Source organism: Plasmodium chabaudi (genome assembly GCF_900002335.3).
Source record: "Plasmodium chabaudi chabaudi strain AS genome assembly, chromosome: 1".
NCBI classification, from domain to species: Eukaryota; Apicomplexa; class Aconoidasida; order Haemosporida; family Plasmodiidae; genus Plasmodium; species Plasmodium chabaudi.
Window position 1 is genome coordinate 14,085 of NC_030101.2, and position 16,590 is coordinate 30,674.

Below are 16,590 nucleotides of genomic sequence, written 5' to 3' on the forward strand. Positions count from 1 at the left end.
TTTTAATAAATAAATTACACTTTATATATGTATCTTCCTAAAATAAAACACAAATGTGCAATTAAAGTTAATATAACTAATTACAAATTAAAATAATATGGCACCTAATTGTGTTTTAAAGCTAGTATATATAAATATATAGTATCATTTTATTAACTATTTAATACATAAATAAATACAAACTCCAATTTAAGCTATAAAAAATCATTCAATAAAATTATTTAAATTTGTTACTTTTATTAGTTTAACATTTGCTCTTACTTAGTGGTTGTAATAAACTTTTAGAAGCAATATAAGCGGATTTATCATTCTAGTGCATGTTCCTATTTAGAACCTAAACATATTATATTCCTCTATTTTATAATAAAATATTTAGCTCAATATAGAAAACTATATTTTTATGCAAATTATAAATTTATTAATAGAATTAATAATATATGGCTTTGTGGTGTTAATACTATACTTAAGCATAAATTATAATATTTATTTTTTATCTTTTGCATCTTTTCAGTTTTAATAATATATATAATTAATATATATCAACGTATTCGAATCAAATGAGTTTAATGATTTTTTCATATTTAATACTTTATTTTTATCATTGTTGCTTCCTGTTATATCATTGTATAGTACAACGAAATAATTGATGCACTTAATAAAAATATTTTAAACCAATTACTAATTTTCCTTGCTTCACTGTTTTTAAGTATAACATTTTAGAACATATATATTATTTAGTAATAGCAATATATTTTAAATATAAATTTATAAGTTTGTATATATATAATGACCTAATAAAAATATTATTAGTTCAAATAAAATTTGTTATTATTCGCCTTTTCGATAAAATTAATGTTTAATTATATGAAGTTTTCCTAATAAAACCATATTTCAATATTATTTATTAGTAAAATATTTTACTATTTGATATGTATATATATGTAATAATTGCTATAGTTCTATTTATCATATTATTTATAATTATTGAACAAAATGTGATATATATTTTAATATACTCATATTTATCTTTTAACCATTTTTAAATATAATTTATTTATACCTCAAAATTATAAAACTTAAAAAAATATAGTATATATAGTTCGATTTTTATTGTATTATTAAAAATGGTAGATGCATAAAGTGTCTTTTATAGACACTGTTGTATCGTCGATTCTCGATCGACATTTTATGAACACATATTTTATGATTACCTATTATATATTGGCAATGTGTTTAATTAATCTTAAAAATACATATATTAATATGAATATATATTATAGTGTAGGGGAATATTCAAAATTAATCAAATTATAATTTATGCCCTCATATATAATAGCATTATACAGTTCGGCTAGCAGCATACAATTTAAATTAAAGTAATTGTGACACATATTATAAGCTCTACTAAATAAAATCCTCATCAAATAAGGAAATATATTGTGCTATGCATAATTCAATATAGTCCCTGATTAACAAGTATTATATAATAAATAATAAGGGTTCTTATATATAGTTAGCCAACAATTAGCAATAAATATAAAATTTGAAGTTATAATATTACCACATTAATATATACGAACGAATTAGATAGAAGTATTATAACACATGGAAAATATCTTATGCGGCCCCTTTCATATTAATGGCTATACCCCTTTTGGAGTTACATATTTAGACATCATCTCGAAATAAAACGTGCGGAGATGGTACATATATTTAATTAGTATTCAAAGACCAATAAATATTATCAAATTATAAAAAATTAAACTACAATATATCCCGAACCCAAACTCAAAACGTCGATTGAGTGAACCAAACTATAACCCATAGTACAGGACCTTGACCCCATAATAGATGAACATCTCGGGATTAAGAATATTAAAATTAAAAATTAAATTAATTTGATGTATGCATTATATATATTTCTTGGTTTTACAACATTATGCTTCATTATTTTATTTTTATATTTTATTTATTTGTATTTTTTTTATTTCATATGTACTCTATTTTACCATTAAAAGAAAATTTATAATTTCTATTAATTTGTAAAAAGGCATGGGCGTCAATATTACTACCAATAAATAATTTTTATAAGACTAACAAATTTTCTAGAAAATTTTTATTTAATAAAATTCAGTTAAAATTGGCGAAAAAAATTACAGAAAGCGCGATTTACCATCAAATACATTTTATCATGCTATTATTATGATGAAATAAACATATTTTTATATAGTAATATTAGTAATGTAAAAAATAAACTGCATCATCGATTAAATTAATTGTTTTAATATTTAAAAATGCAAAGGCATGCCTTATATTCAAAACAAATGGAAAAAATAGTAAAACAATAACTTTAATATAATTATTAATATAAATATATATAATTATATCAAAACAAATATATTTTTTATACTACTATCTTACCTTTATATTTTATTATTAACTTTATACTGGCTAGATAAATGTTGGTGTCATATATATGTATTTTTTCTATGGATGCATAAATTCCATATATAATACCCAATTGAATATATTTCAGTTTTATTTTTAAGTTATGAACTATAAAAATAAAAAGTTTGAGTACCTATAATACAACATATTAATAATGTTATATATAACTAAAGCGATATATATATATATATATATATAATATTTACTAAAGTTGTAATAATTGTTGTTCACCTATATGCAACGGTTTAAATCAAAAAAAAATAATTTATACATTTTTTAAAAAAAGCATTTACTTTAATTTTTATATATTATAATATATTATGTTTTCATATATAATTCTTAATATAATTGTAATATTATTATATAGATTTCAATAATAATAATAATAATTAAATAGCTATCCTTTAAAGAGCCGAAAACTGATTAATAATATAAAGAATACAAGATGCGCCACTAAACTCTATATTCTTTATGTATTTATCAGTATACAATCATATTTAAAAAAATAATTATTTTAAAAAATCTGATAAATGCATGAAATAAATAATCAACGAACTAAATAAATAAACAACTACTAAACAACTAAATAAATAATCAATCAAATAAATAAATAAATAAATAATTAAATAAATAAACAACTACTAAACAACTACTAAACAACTAAATAAATAATCAATCAAATAAATAAATAATTAAATAAATAAACAACTAAATAAATAATCAAATAAATAATCAAATAAATAAACAAATTTTAAAAATTATTTATATTTTTTTAAATAAATATTATCTTTTATAATTTCTTCGAAACTCGATTGCTTCGATTTAGCATACTTATACAACCTTTATACTTTTTAATTTTCAATTTTTAAAAAATATATCAATATTTTACTTATCAAATCAAAAAATGAATAAAGGATATATTAAGATTGCTTTGGCACTTTTGAGTGTTGCAGGATATATGCAAAATATAGCATTTGCAATCGAGCATGCTGCAGCCACCACTTCGTAAGAAAATAATTGCAACATATATATATCTACATCGAATATAAATATATATATACTGCTTATTATGAGAATATTATTCATATTTTGTGAATTTGTATATGTATAAAAATTGAAAATAAAAATAGCTTCTTATAAATATATGTTTTTTTAAATTATAAATGCAAATAAATTTAAAAATATATTTCCTTCTCCATTTGTAGTTCAAATGAAAAATTTGAACAATTATCTTTAAGAGTTAAACAAGCTAAAGAAGCTCAACAAGCTAAAGAAGCTCAACAAGCCAAAGAAGCTGAAGAAGCTAAAGAAGCAGCATATGTTATGGACGAAGCTTTAAATATTGCAAAAAAACATGCTGAAGATTTAGATGGTTACGAGCTATATTATGAGAAAAATAGGGGAACACGTCTATATTTTAAGAAAGTAAACAATACTGACGTTGGAAGGCTTGATCTTATAATCCCCAAACCCAATAGTGTATGAATTAACAAGCAATTATTTTTAATTCATGAAATTATTTTAAAATAAAAAAAATATAATTGCTAATATATAAATATGTTTCTTTTCCTATTATTAGTATGATGCTGTAGTAGACATTCTATGGGATCCCAATGGCGAAAAGAAATTCGATGCTTCATTCATTGAAGGTATATAATTAATTTATTTAGCATGATTATCAATATTTATGATGTATTTCTTGTCGTGTTATTATCAATGCCCAATTTTCTATTTAATATCTTTCATTTTGTTAAATTTAACCATGCTTTAATTTGCATGTATACAAAATTATAATTTTTTTAGGATTAACTTCTAAAATATACGGCCTCGATTTCATAATTAGACAGAACCGTTACAAAAGTGCTATTCAATCATGGAAAACATATTATCATGCATTAGCCAAGAAAGTTGAAGTAAGAAAAATGTTCTTTTCCTTCACCCTCCTAGATGTACTTTTTTTCATATAATTATATCCTAATTTATGGAAATATATTTTTTATTAATTTATAGTTATCAGAAGACCAAACTGCAATAGTCTTTGTTTCATCAAATATGAATGATCATGATGGTGGAAACAATAGTGAATATGTAAATCCTATCGTAGAAAGTGCTAACACATTCAAGCCTGATATTGATTCTCAAAGAGACATTAGAAATGGAGAATTATCCAAAGTGTATGTTAACATATCAGCATTTTTCATTTATAATGACTGTTGTTGCACTAGGATTACCCATATCATCTCTGTAAGCAATATAAAAATTTTAGTAGCATAATTTTATTTCACCATTATTAAAAATATATACATTCTATATAAATGTGATATTTATAATATATCTATTCATTCATAATAAAAATGGAGCATTTATATATTTATTAATTTTTTTATTCTCAGATGGATCATAATACTCTTCCCGATACCACAGACGAAACTCTTAGAGTAATGACCGCCCAAAAAATGTTAAATGTTGCCAACCTAAGGAATGTTCTTACAAGGAATATGCCTACTAGATATGCCGTCCTTTAAAAATTTGATACTTACTTTAATAAAATAAACTTATTTTCATGGATTATGATTGTTTTAAATTATTGTTACATAACATCATTTTGATTTTTAAATAGTGTTTAATTTGCATATAATTTGTTCATGGCTTGTATTGTAAATATAAATATAGTTTTTGAAATGGTAAGCACGTAGTGTTTGTGTGTATTTATCTGACTATGAAAAACTAAATACCAACCTTCATGGGCGCCAAATATTAAATAATGAATTTGTAAACTTTATTTTAAAGAACATTTACGGGTTCTAGAGAAGTAAAAAAGCATGTACACATATACGTACAAACTTAAAGAGAAAACAATATGTTCTTATATGAATTATAAGCATAATATTCATTTAAATAAAATCTAAAACAAAATTATTATACAAAATTAGCACAATTCACATATATATGTACTTATTTTTTATTTAATAAAAAGTATTTCCTTTTTGTAAAGTCTATAAATCATATGTTCTCTTTGAATAATTGTAGCACATCTCTAAACTTATCTTTACCTTTATAGTTTAAAAAAAAAGATATTTATACTATAATTATTTCCTAATATTACTATATTGCAGACATATCCACATAATAATTGTACCTGTATAAAATATCGAATGGGTTCTGTCTAAAGGGAGATATTATTCTTCATATAGTGATCAGTGCCATCATCGCTATTTTTTAAAACATTCTTTCTGGTAATCTCGCATATATATATTTTTAATAATTTTTATATAAGAAATAAATATTTATGAAAGCATTTTTTATAATGTCTAAAAAAACATATATTAATAAAAAAGTATGTTATAAGAAATTCTTTCATTATTCTATATTGCTATTAAAATTTTAATTTGTATTAATAGAAATAGTTTTGCATGCTTTTATTTATTTCCACAAAAATATAATATTAAGTTATTATCCATCAATTTATAAGATTCATGGTTAATATAACTATGGGTTAACAAGTCTTATATAATAGACAATTATTATATAGCAAATATCTATATTAATATATGCAATATAGACATTTTATTTTAATCATATTAAATCGGTTTGAATACTCAATTATATATGTTATAACTTATGAAAAAATATGATGCGACCCCTTTCATATTAACGGCAGTACCCCGTTTTTGGTTGCATATTTGGACTTTTGGACTTCATCTTGTAATTAAACATATGCAATGATGCATATAAATGGTTACACATACATAAAAAGGTATTTGCTTGTTAATTGGTAAAAATATGCAGTAGTTTATTAAACGAAAAATGAAATACCAAATAAAAATAATGTTATTATAATTATATTTAAAATAAAATAAAATAATATAAAATAATATAAAAATAAAACAACATTAAAGCTTAGTAAATTATATTGATCATATAATGACATATGTAATATATGACAAAGTATAATGCAAAGAAACTTGTTTTTATGCCTTCTGGTGTTTTTACAAAATTTTTGTAAAGTACAAATGTTTAATGAAAAAATTAAATGAAAAAATATCCACACCCATAAAAAAACTTAAACACACACCCAAAATTAAAAAACATAAATATGTTAGTTTTCTTAGCAGAAACACCTTTTATATATTATGAATATTTAATCACATTTAAATGAAGCTTTTCATAATATCGTTAACATTTTTCAGTTAAGCATAAAAGGATGACCTATTTCACATGTTTTGTGGTCTGTATGCAATTAATCTGCTCCATGAAAAAAAATTTTTTAAAGGTTTTGTTTTTTTGTAAAATGAAATTTCAGCATTAAATATATTAGACTCATCTATGTAATATTTATTTTATGGAATTTTTTTGTAATTCTCAAAGTTTAAAACATCAGTAATATGCAGTTATTGATTATAGAGACCTCGTGCGCGATTTTAAAAGAATATGACAATATTGATGGCATAAATATATAATGTATGCTTAATATACTAAATTATTGAAATTTTATTATTTCTTTATAATAATAAATGATGTCACAATGCTAATCCGTAAATAATTATACACAAAATATTTTACTTTGTAAGAAACGTGAATACTGTGTAAACACATCCATGAATATTTTACATATGTTGTAACACATTATGTTTATTAATACGCTACATAATTTTATTTCGCTTTTAAGAAATAAATAAAAAATATATAATGCCTTTAAATAACTTAAATATTCTTCTTTATAAAATACAAATTAAAGCGTTTTTAATTTTTTTTTATGTGTACATCCATTTGGTATGTCTTAATATGCATATGCCCAAAGCATACATATACTATTTTGGTCCTCTTTGCTAAACTGTATATGTGGCAATATTTTATATATTATTCAAAAACGCTTTTTTTATTTCATTACATATTTATAGTAAATAAAAATATGAATTTTATATGACTTTGAAAATTTAAAAAGATAATTAAAATCAGGATAAAGGATTAATTTTTATAAATGATACTTGTACATATTTTGTGTAGTGATATTTAGGTAATAAAATAAGAATATAAGCAAAAAATAACAAAATTTGGTTAAAATATCACTATACTAGTACTTTCAATTTGTATATGCATTTTTTATTTGATTTCGTTTGATATATATTCATTTATTTACTATAATTTTTTTTAACCAATGCATTTTATTATACCAAATTAAATTATTTCTTTTTTATATTCATCAATTAAAGAAAATATAATTTGAAGTTTTATAAATTAAAAGTATTCACATTGTATTTTTTATAAAAACAATTAATAAACATACAGAAAAAGCATATATTCTTTTTTTGTTATGCAAAATTGAACTTTTGATTTGCATTCCCCTTCTTTTATTCTCCTCTTAATGTGACTCATAGTGAATATGATCGTTTTTATACATTATGGGGTTTTCATTCCCATATATGTATAACAATACCTCCTTTATTTGCTTATAAATAAATACCAATTATTTGTATTACTTCCTAACTTATGAATATATAATGAAAAATAAAATAGTTGATGTGCTTATGTATAATATATTTTTTAATATATGTGTATCACATTTGCCAGTACATACCCATTCATAAAACAAATACATATATCAATTATAGGATATGTAAAAACAAATTACACATTTAAAAACCTTTGCACACTTAAAAACGGGAGTACCCCAAAAATAATATTAAAAATCGGTATGTAAAAATATTGTCTTGCCATGCATTATTTCATATATATGTAACTAGTAAGGGAAACCTATGTGTGCACCCATATTTTACGTTTCAAACAAATTCAATTTAAAAAACCAAATTAACACTCAATAAAATTTGCATAATCTCATTTTGGAAGATATAGCTACTTCACAACGAAAATAATTCGAAATAACAAAAAACCGAAAAAGAAAACAATCCAGTTTTTCTCATTCTTTAATAAAAGAAAAAATGTAAGTATACACATTGAAAATCAAGTGCAATATGCCATAATGATTTTAAAATAAATTAAAAATGCTTGTTACTTGGCGAAGAAACACTTTTGCAATGACACATTTGATAAAATAAAATATCATAAAATCTTATGTAATGGTTGTAGAAGTAATAATATTGTCATTGCAATTAGCATTCTGATTAACCATCCTATTTTTGAAGGTTTATTATCGAAAAAAATTCACTGCTTCAAGATACTTTTAAAACACCCAATCGTATTGTAATAAATTGCAAAGGGGAAGTAATAATAAGCAAACCATTATATTAAAAAATAAGAAGAAATTACATTTGCGTAATAAAAAATAACTGTAAAAGGAAACAATTCCATATATTTTACAATAAAACTGTATTTCTATTTAAGCAAAATTATATAGGAAGAAAAATATTATTCCAATCTTATATTTCGATAACATGATGTAATAAATAGTAAATTTACACAAGTTAATAAAGTCGATAATTCATGCTCTTTCTCATTATTATTTTTTGTGAAATATAAATATAAAATGTATAACAATTCGCAAAATGCTCAATACATTAATATATTTATAAAAAAAAAACAAGCTTTAAGGAAGTAGTTACCATAAATAATTTTTTCTCTACACCAAATAAATACATTTGGAACATACGAAGAATGAATTAAAATTCAAGTATGAATGAGAATACCTTGTTTCTTAAAGGAAATACCGACGATATTGCCCTTGGAAAAGGGAGCATACGTGAAAAAAAATGTAAATAAGCTTAATATTTATGTAAATAAAATTACAAACATAGTAAAACCCCAAATATAAATAAAAATTCCTATATAAATCCGAAGCCCATATATGTGCCAATATTAATATAGGTAAAAATTCCTATATAAATCCGAATGCCCATATAAGTTCCAATATTAATATACATAAAAATACTTATATAAATATAAATGACGATATATACATAAGTGATAATATAAGTAAAAACACTTACGTAAATTCAGAAAATTATTTATATATAATACATGCATATATTCAAAAATAATAAAAAAAAAACAAAATATTATGCAATTTTAAATAAATTTAACTATAAGTGTTTATTTAATAAGTAGCTTATAAAAGGAATATTTTATTTTGCTGAGGATACATATTTAATCGCCAATTTGTATGCAGCTCGTATTCTATGCGCGCATCGCTGAGGTTGCGTAATTTGCATCCATGTATTTAATTAATATTGCATGTAGAAATATAAAGCATGCTGAGAACATCAATAACACGCTAGATAACTATGTATCCACGAAATTTTATACGCATATCAATATTTGGATATATTTTTTTTTTTTGTAAAGTACGCAATACCAATATAAAGGAAAAAATTTATGAAAATTTTTTATAATATTAAAGTGTAATCACCAAAATAATACTATAAATAAATGTAAATAATTAAATGACAAATATTTATATGTTGTAAGTGTATATTATGCAAAAAAAATAAATCAAAATATCTTCGAGCATACCAGTGTTTATGTGAGAATACAGATTGAACCCCATAATGGCCCCATAAAGACATTAAAAAAATTAATAACCTCACCAAAATACAAAAAAATAATTAACTAAAAATAAAAAAAAAAACTAAATTTTTGTTAAAAGCTGGAAAAGTAGCTAGTCTTAAACACAAAAAATAATTCTCAAATTATTGTATGCATAAATAATATTAAAAAAACAATATCAAAAATATATTTAAAATATATTTAAATTATTTTTTTAATTATTTAAATTAAAACTTATATAAAATTTATATAAAATTAAAAAAAGTTTTATTTATTTTAAGGTATTTATTTATATCTTAAAGATTATATAATTAATACTAATTTATACTAATTTACACCCCAAACCTCAAAAAATACATAATAAAAATACTTACACAAAAAACATACTTATAAAAACAAAAAATATTATACATATATTTTATTGTATATTTTACACCCAAATTTTTTACATTAACTTTTTTATTTGGTTTAAAATTTTTGAAATACTTTCAAAAAAACCTTCAACTGTGTATGGCTTAAATTCACCAAAATATTTTGACTGGAATTCAAGTATTCATATGTTACCCCATTCTATATTATATTATTTACATAATACATATATTACACGTATAACCATTTGGTTTTTCACATATATTGACTGTATATTACGTTCTACATTATTATACCTTTGTACTCTAAAGCTTGTGCTATACTAAATAACAATTTAATTGTTTTAGTTACCATATTGTTTATAAAACAAAATATAAATTAATTTTATTCATAAAATAAAGCATAATACACCTATTTTTTTACTTTATATGCCCCCATACAATTTTTTATAGCATACTATGCATACCCATTTTATAATATTCCATATATAAGTTTAACTGTTTGTATTTTTTTGACATGTGTTGCAACATTTATGCTTCACAAAATAATTGTCTAACAACTATTTATTTTTTCATAAAAATTTATTATAAGCATGCGCTTATGAGACATATTTAATTAATTATTTATTTATTAACAAATTAAAAAATATACGATATCACTCGAGAGGTCGAGTTTACTGTGATTGTTTATTTAAATGGCATCATCATCGATGATTGCCATTGGCACACCACTTGCAAAAAATGCATGTGTTATTAGGCCCAAAATTAAAGGAAATCTGCATATATCCTTAAAAAATAGAAAGAATGGAAAGGACGGCGCCGGAAAAGTTTCTCACAATTTACAAGCCCATGTTGAAAATCGTATTAAGGAAAGATCTCTGTATTATGCTGCTAAGGAAAAATACTATAGAAACAAAGGAAAGAAGTATGATAAACTTCGTCAAAGTGTTGAAGGTGGTGAATCTCATATATTGAAAGAATATTATCATTCACGTAATCGAGTTAAAAGGTGCTCAAGAAAGCATAAAAAGCACAATTATGAAAAATGTCACGTGTGTAAAAGTCTTGTACAACGATATCTTGTATTGGGGGAAAATGCCAATGAAATTGTTGATGGAATTAATGAAAGGGCAAATGACATTATGCACAATTCTATTTGTGACATAGGACAAGATTCCAAAATGAACGAATTGACCAATGGGAAAATAGCAGAGAACTATAGTAAAACTAAACGGATTATACCTGCGGCACCAGTTCCAAATTTCGGTATTGCTGAGAATATTAAAAATAATGATATCAGCAAATTATCAAAAAATGAATCCTTAGATGGTTTGGATATTAACAACGAAAAAGATATACATTCTTATAGTTTATCACATATGGGAAATATTGTACTTTCACACGACCAAAAATTAGGGGATACTTATATTATATCGGACAAAAATGCTATATATGCTTTAGAAAATGGAATAGAAAGAAAAGGCATTACCCCTTTATCGGTTAAGTGCGAAAAGCGATCTAATGAAAAGCAAATATGTATAGGAAACGATGATAGCGCAAACATCGAATCTAATGACATATCAGCAAAGAAGCATATGTACACAATTTTTACCGATCTCAACGTTTCTGAAATGATAGATTTAATGAACAGAAAACCATTGGATATCACAAATGTTAAAGAAGAACAATTAGAATTAAATAATGCTTTAGATGAAATAGAAAAAAATATATTTTCAAAAAAGTCGTGTGATCAATCATTTAATTCAGAAGATTACACAGTAAATGATAAGGAATGCGTGGAATTAGAAAAAAAAAGAAAGTTGAAGAAAAACGTTTCAAATTTGGTTAAGCTTCCTGAAGAAAATAATACTGATAATGAATCAAATTGCTCATATAAAAGCTCTGGTAGTTCATCACGTTGTTTTAAAAGAGGGAAAATTACATTAAAAAATAAATCATCGTCGAGTTATTATAATAGTATTAATAATTATAGGTTTGGACAGGCTGAAAATTTAAAAGAACTGGAGGAAAAAAATGCAGGTAACTCATTTAAGCTATCTAATCAAACAACAGCACTAGGAAGTAGTACGGTATCAGGAAAAAGCATACCTTTGGAAACACATCAAGAAGAAAATTTTTATTACAAATATTTAGAGAAAGAGGATTTTAGTGAGGACGAAAGTGTTATTGAGGATGAAATTATTAGTGAGGATGAAAATTATAGTGAGGATGAAATTGTTATTGAAAATGAAATTATTAGTGAGGATGAAATTGTTATTGAAAATGAAATTATTAGTGAGGACGAAATTGTTAGTGAGGACGAAATAGTTAGCGAGGACGAAATTGTTAGTGAGGATGAGATAGTTAGTGAGAATGAAGTTACAAAAGAATTAATTACATCTAAAGCATTTGAGAGTACTGATGAAGAATATTTACAAAATGAACATTATAATGGAAATGATTACAGTGATAAATCTGAATTAAGATATCATTATAGCGATGGAAAAATATTTTATGAAAGCTATAAATTAAAAAAAGATAGTAATACAAAAAAATTCGATGATGAAAGACCAGAGGAAGAGACACCTGTAAAAATGAGCAAGAGCGATAAAATTAAAGAAAACCATTATTCTAATACAAAGATCGGTCATGTGAATAATTTAACACAAAAAGAGCGTCGTGAATTACTTGAATTTTATGAAGAAGCATTACCATCAACATCTTATAGCAATGAAAAATTTGAAAACACATTTAAAGCAAACGACGAAAGTTCAGAGAACGAACCAGATTACTCAAATTTATTTTTGGGATCTTTTAATATTAATAAGGAAGATGAAAATGAAGAAAGTTCAGCTATAGAGCCAAAAAATAATAAATTTACTAGTTCCTTTTTCCCATCAAGCTTTTTTAATCCTGATGAACCTATTATTGCTAGTAAATTATTTGGATTATCCAATACCGAGAATAATATTGTAGATGCACCTATGAAACATAAGAACCCATTTGAAATTACAAAAGATAATTTAAATACAAATAAAATTAATAATAATACAGTAGAAAAAACAGATAAACAAATTATTAAAGAAGTAAAAAATGATTCACGTAAAAGAAAAAATAGTATTATATTTGATGAATCAACACCAGAAAGTATAAAGAAATTTAAATACTCCAATAATTATATGAACGTTAATAATGTAATAGAAAAAAATGATGACCAAGCTGCTCAACATGAAGAAGAAAAAAGGCAGAAAATACTTAAAGAGACACAACGTGCTAAAATATATGGTTCTATAATTAAAAAAAACTGTAGACTTATGTCTTATGGTCAAAACAAGGATTACAATTATGTACCAAAAGAAAGTAATAAAAAAAGGGTTCGATTTCAAGACAAAGTAACAATAATACCTAATTTAGCCCCCAAAAATAATTATATTAATGTTCCTAATTTAATTAATGAAAACAATAGCATGCTTAGGTCTTTTGGGCAAAATAAAAATATTAATCATGTAATAGAAAGACAGGGTAAACAAAATATTCCAATTAAATACGAGATTAAATGTAATTCATTGAAATGGGATAATATGAATAATATAACTAATAATAATGCCACAAATAGATACATGAATTCAGTTAATGATGAATGCCCCAATAGAGAAATATATAATCCTAGCCATGAGAACCATCAAAATATAAAAATAAATAAAAATAATAATTTGGATCCTTCAAATTCAAGAAAACGGGAACTTAATGAGAAATATACGCCACCAAAAAAATATCCAAAGAAAATACTGAAAATAAATGTAAATCAAAATACCCAAAATGGCATGACAAGCCAAAGAATGGCAGAAAAATCCCCTAATGTAAGCGATTCTAACGAAAATGGCCAATCGCATCATAATGATATATTAGAGAAGAATACTTCCTGCTTAACATCGGAACATACACAGAGACATATCGAAAACCGATCACATGAATTTCAAAAGCAAAAGGAAAGAGAGAGCATGAATCAAAATTTGACGAGAAGACCCATTGCAGAAGCTCCTAAAGCCAAAGAGTATAATTGTAAGGTACTTACAGAATATTGGGATTGGGATAATGAGGAAACTAAAGAATTTTGGAATTGGGATAAGAAAGACAACTTAAATTTTTGGAAAATGGACCAAGAAAGTGCTAAAAAATTTTGGATGTGGGATAAAGAAAGGGATGAAACATGTGAAAATATGTCAAATAACACAATGGATTCAGACGACGAAGAAGAGTTATTAAATGTTATACGAGATATGGTAGAAGTGCGAAAAAACCTCGACCCAATAAGAACTGCCCAAATTCTAGAAAAATATCAGTATATACCATACAAATCGAGCATTAGAGAACCAGAAATTGTTTATATGCCAACGCCACCATATAATAGGCCATCATCACCACCTACTAGGCCATCATCACCATGCTATACGCCACCAACACTATACTATACGCCACCAACATCATCAAAAAAAAAAAACGAAAACAAAAATACATTGCATAAAGATCCTCAGAATTAAAATAATACCATAAGGGTTCAGAAATGAAAAAAAGGATTAATATCTATCACTACGAATTAAATATTGTACAAAATTTTGTGGAGAATAATACAAATGCTAAACCGGAAAATATGGAATTACTTAATTGTATAATTTTCAATAAAAAGTAAGGAATCAGATAAGGAATCTGGAAAAAATGTATTAGATAATATATTAAATAATCTAATGCAATAACTAAGCTATTTGAATTATCTTTCGAAAGGAATTCCTTAAGAAATCTATAGCATTTTAAAAGGTTCACTGATATTAGTCACTCTTTGATTTATTAGAAAGTAATGTTGCTAAGAAGTGGAGAAAGGGAAAAGTATTGATCACAATGATTACTTATTTCACTAATGACGCATGCAACGCATCCGAAAACAGCAAAGGGATCCATATAAAGAAGAACGATCCCAAGTTGACGTTGTTTTAATATCTATTGTTGAGCAATGTTGATATGTTTCTAAAAATTATTTACACAGAAGGGAGGTCTGTGAAAGAATATGGTTTAAACGGTATTTGTAATTATAACAAAATTAGGTTGCATTTAAACTAATATCTGATATATTAATGTCGTGTATTGCATTTACACTTGTTTATTACATTTACATTTGTTGATGACTCGTCACTAATTAAGCTAGCTAAAACTTCTAATTTATGTTCATCTGTTGATAATGCATTCCAAAATATACAAAACTAAATAAATATGTATTACATTTGAATTTGTGTATTACATTTGAATTTGTGTATTACATTTGAATTTGTGTATTACATTTGAATTTGTGTATTACATTAGATTTGTGTATTACATTAGATTTGTGTATTGCATTTGAATTTGTGTATTACATTTGAATTTGTGTATTACATTTGAATTTGTGTATTACATTTGAATTTGTGTATTACATTAGATTTGTATATTACATTTGAATTTGTGTATTACATTTGAATTTGTGTATTACATTAGATTTGTATATTACATTTGAATTTGTGTATTACATTAGATTTGTGTATTACATTTGAATTTGTGTATTACATTAGATTTGTGTATTACATTTGAATTTGTGTATTACATTTGAATTTGTGTATTACATTTGAATTTGTGTATTACATTAGATTTGTGTATTACATTTGAATTTGTGTATTACATTTAAATCGATTGTTAATGTGTCTATGTCTAAGCTAGCGAATATTTCTAATGTTTCTATCAATCTATATAATTGCAAAGCCCCTAAAACATATTCTGGGCAGTGTATCCCATCTGAGAATGTAGTAATTTCTAAGAAATGTAGCAATGTTGTATTAGCAATAGATTACAAACAACCTATCACTTGGGTCCTATTCTTGTATGGATATACTTTCTTTTTTGGATAGCAAGCGCAATGCTGAGGTGAGTACAATGAGTACTCGTTTAATCAGCACCAACCCAAGTTTCACAGCAAAGCAATTTGCACCTACTGATGAACATAAGACCCTGAAAAAATTAGTGTTAACCAAACAAAATACTAAATGATCTAATACATTCCATTTTTATCGATAATGCAAATAGCTCAAAAGATACTAAAGATAAGTTTCTTGTAGCAGAATCAAAAATTCTGATAGGCCGCTAAAAAAAAAAAAGAACAAATAACGAAAAAAATAGCATAAAAAAAAATAACTCCACAAAAAATATCAATATCAACACACAAAAAAGATATGATAAAAAAGAAAAAGCAAGC

The 16,590-nt window shown here is 24.1% G+C and overlaps 2 protein-coding genes across 2 annotated transcripts; both read left to right on the forward strand.

Annotated features, from left to right (window-relative positions):
* Window positions 1-3,352: 3,352 nt before the first annotated feature.
* PCHAS_0100500 (fam-a protein) lies at window positions 3,353-4,973 on the forward strand (the record flags this gene model as incomplete). The annotated part of the gene is made up of 6 exons (XM_016797461.1): window positions 3,353-3,453; window positions 3,654-3,927; window positions 4,028-4,097; window positions 4,252-4,361; window positions 4,459-4,692; window positions 4,842-4,973. The coding sequence occupies 6 exons, from the start codon at window positions 3,353-3,355 to the stop codon at window positions 4,971-4,973; spliced, it is 921 nt and encodes a 306-aa protein (XP_016652958.1).
* A 6,038-nt stretch (window positions 4,974-11,011) lies between these two features.
* PCHAS_0100600 (conserved rodent malaria protein, unknown function) lies at window positions 11,012-14,857 on the forward strand (the record flags this gene model as incomplete). The annotated part of the gene is made up of 1 exon (XM_738817.2): window positions 11,012-14,857. The coding sequence occupies one exon, from the start codon at window positions 11,012-11,014 to the stop codon at window positions 14,855-14,857; it is 3,846 nt and encodes a 1,281-aa protein (XP_743910.2).
* Between the last annotated feature and the right edge of the window lie 1,733 nt (window positions 14,858-16,590).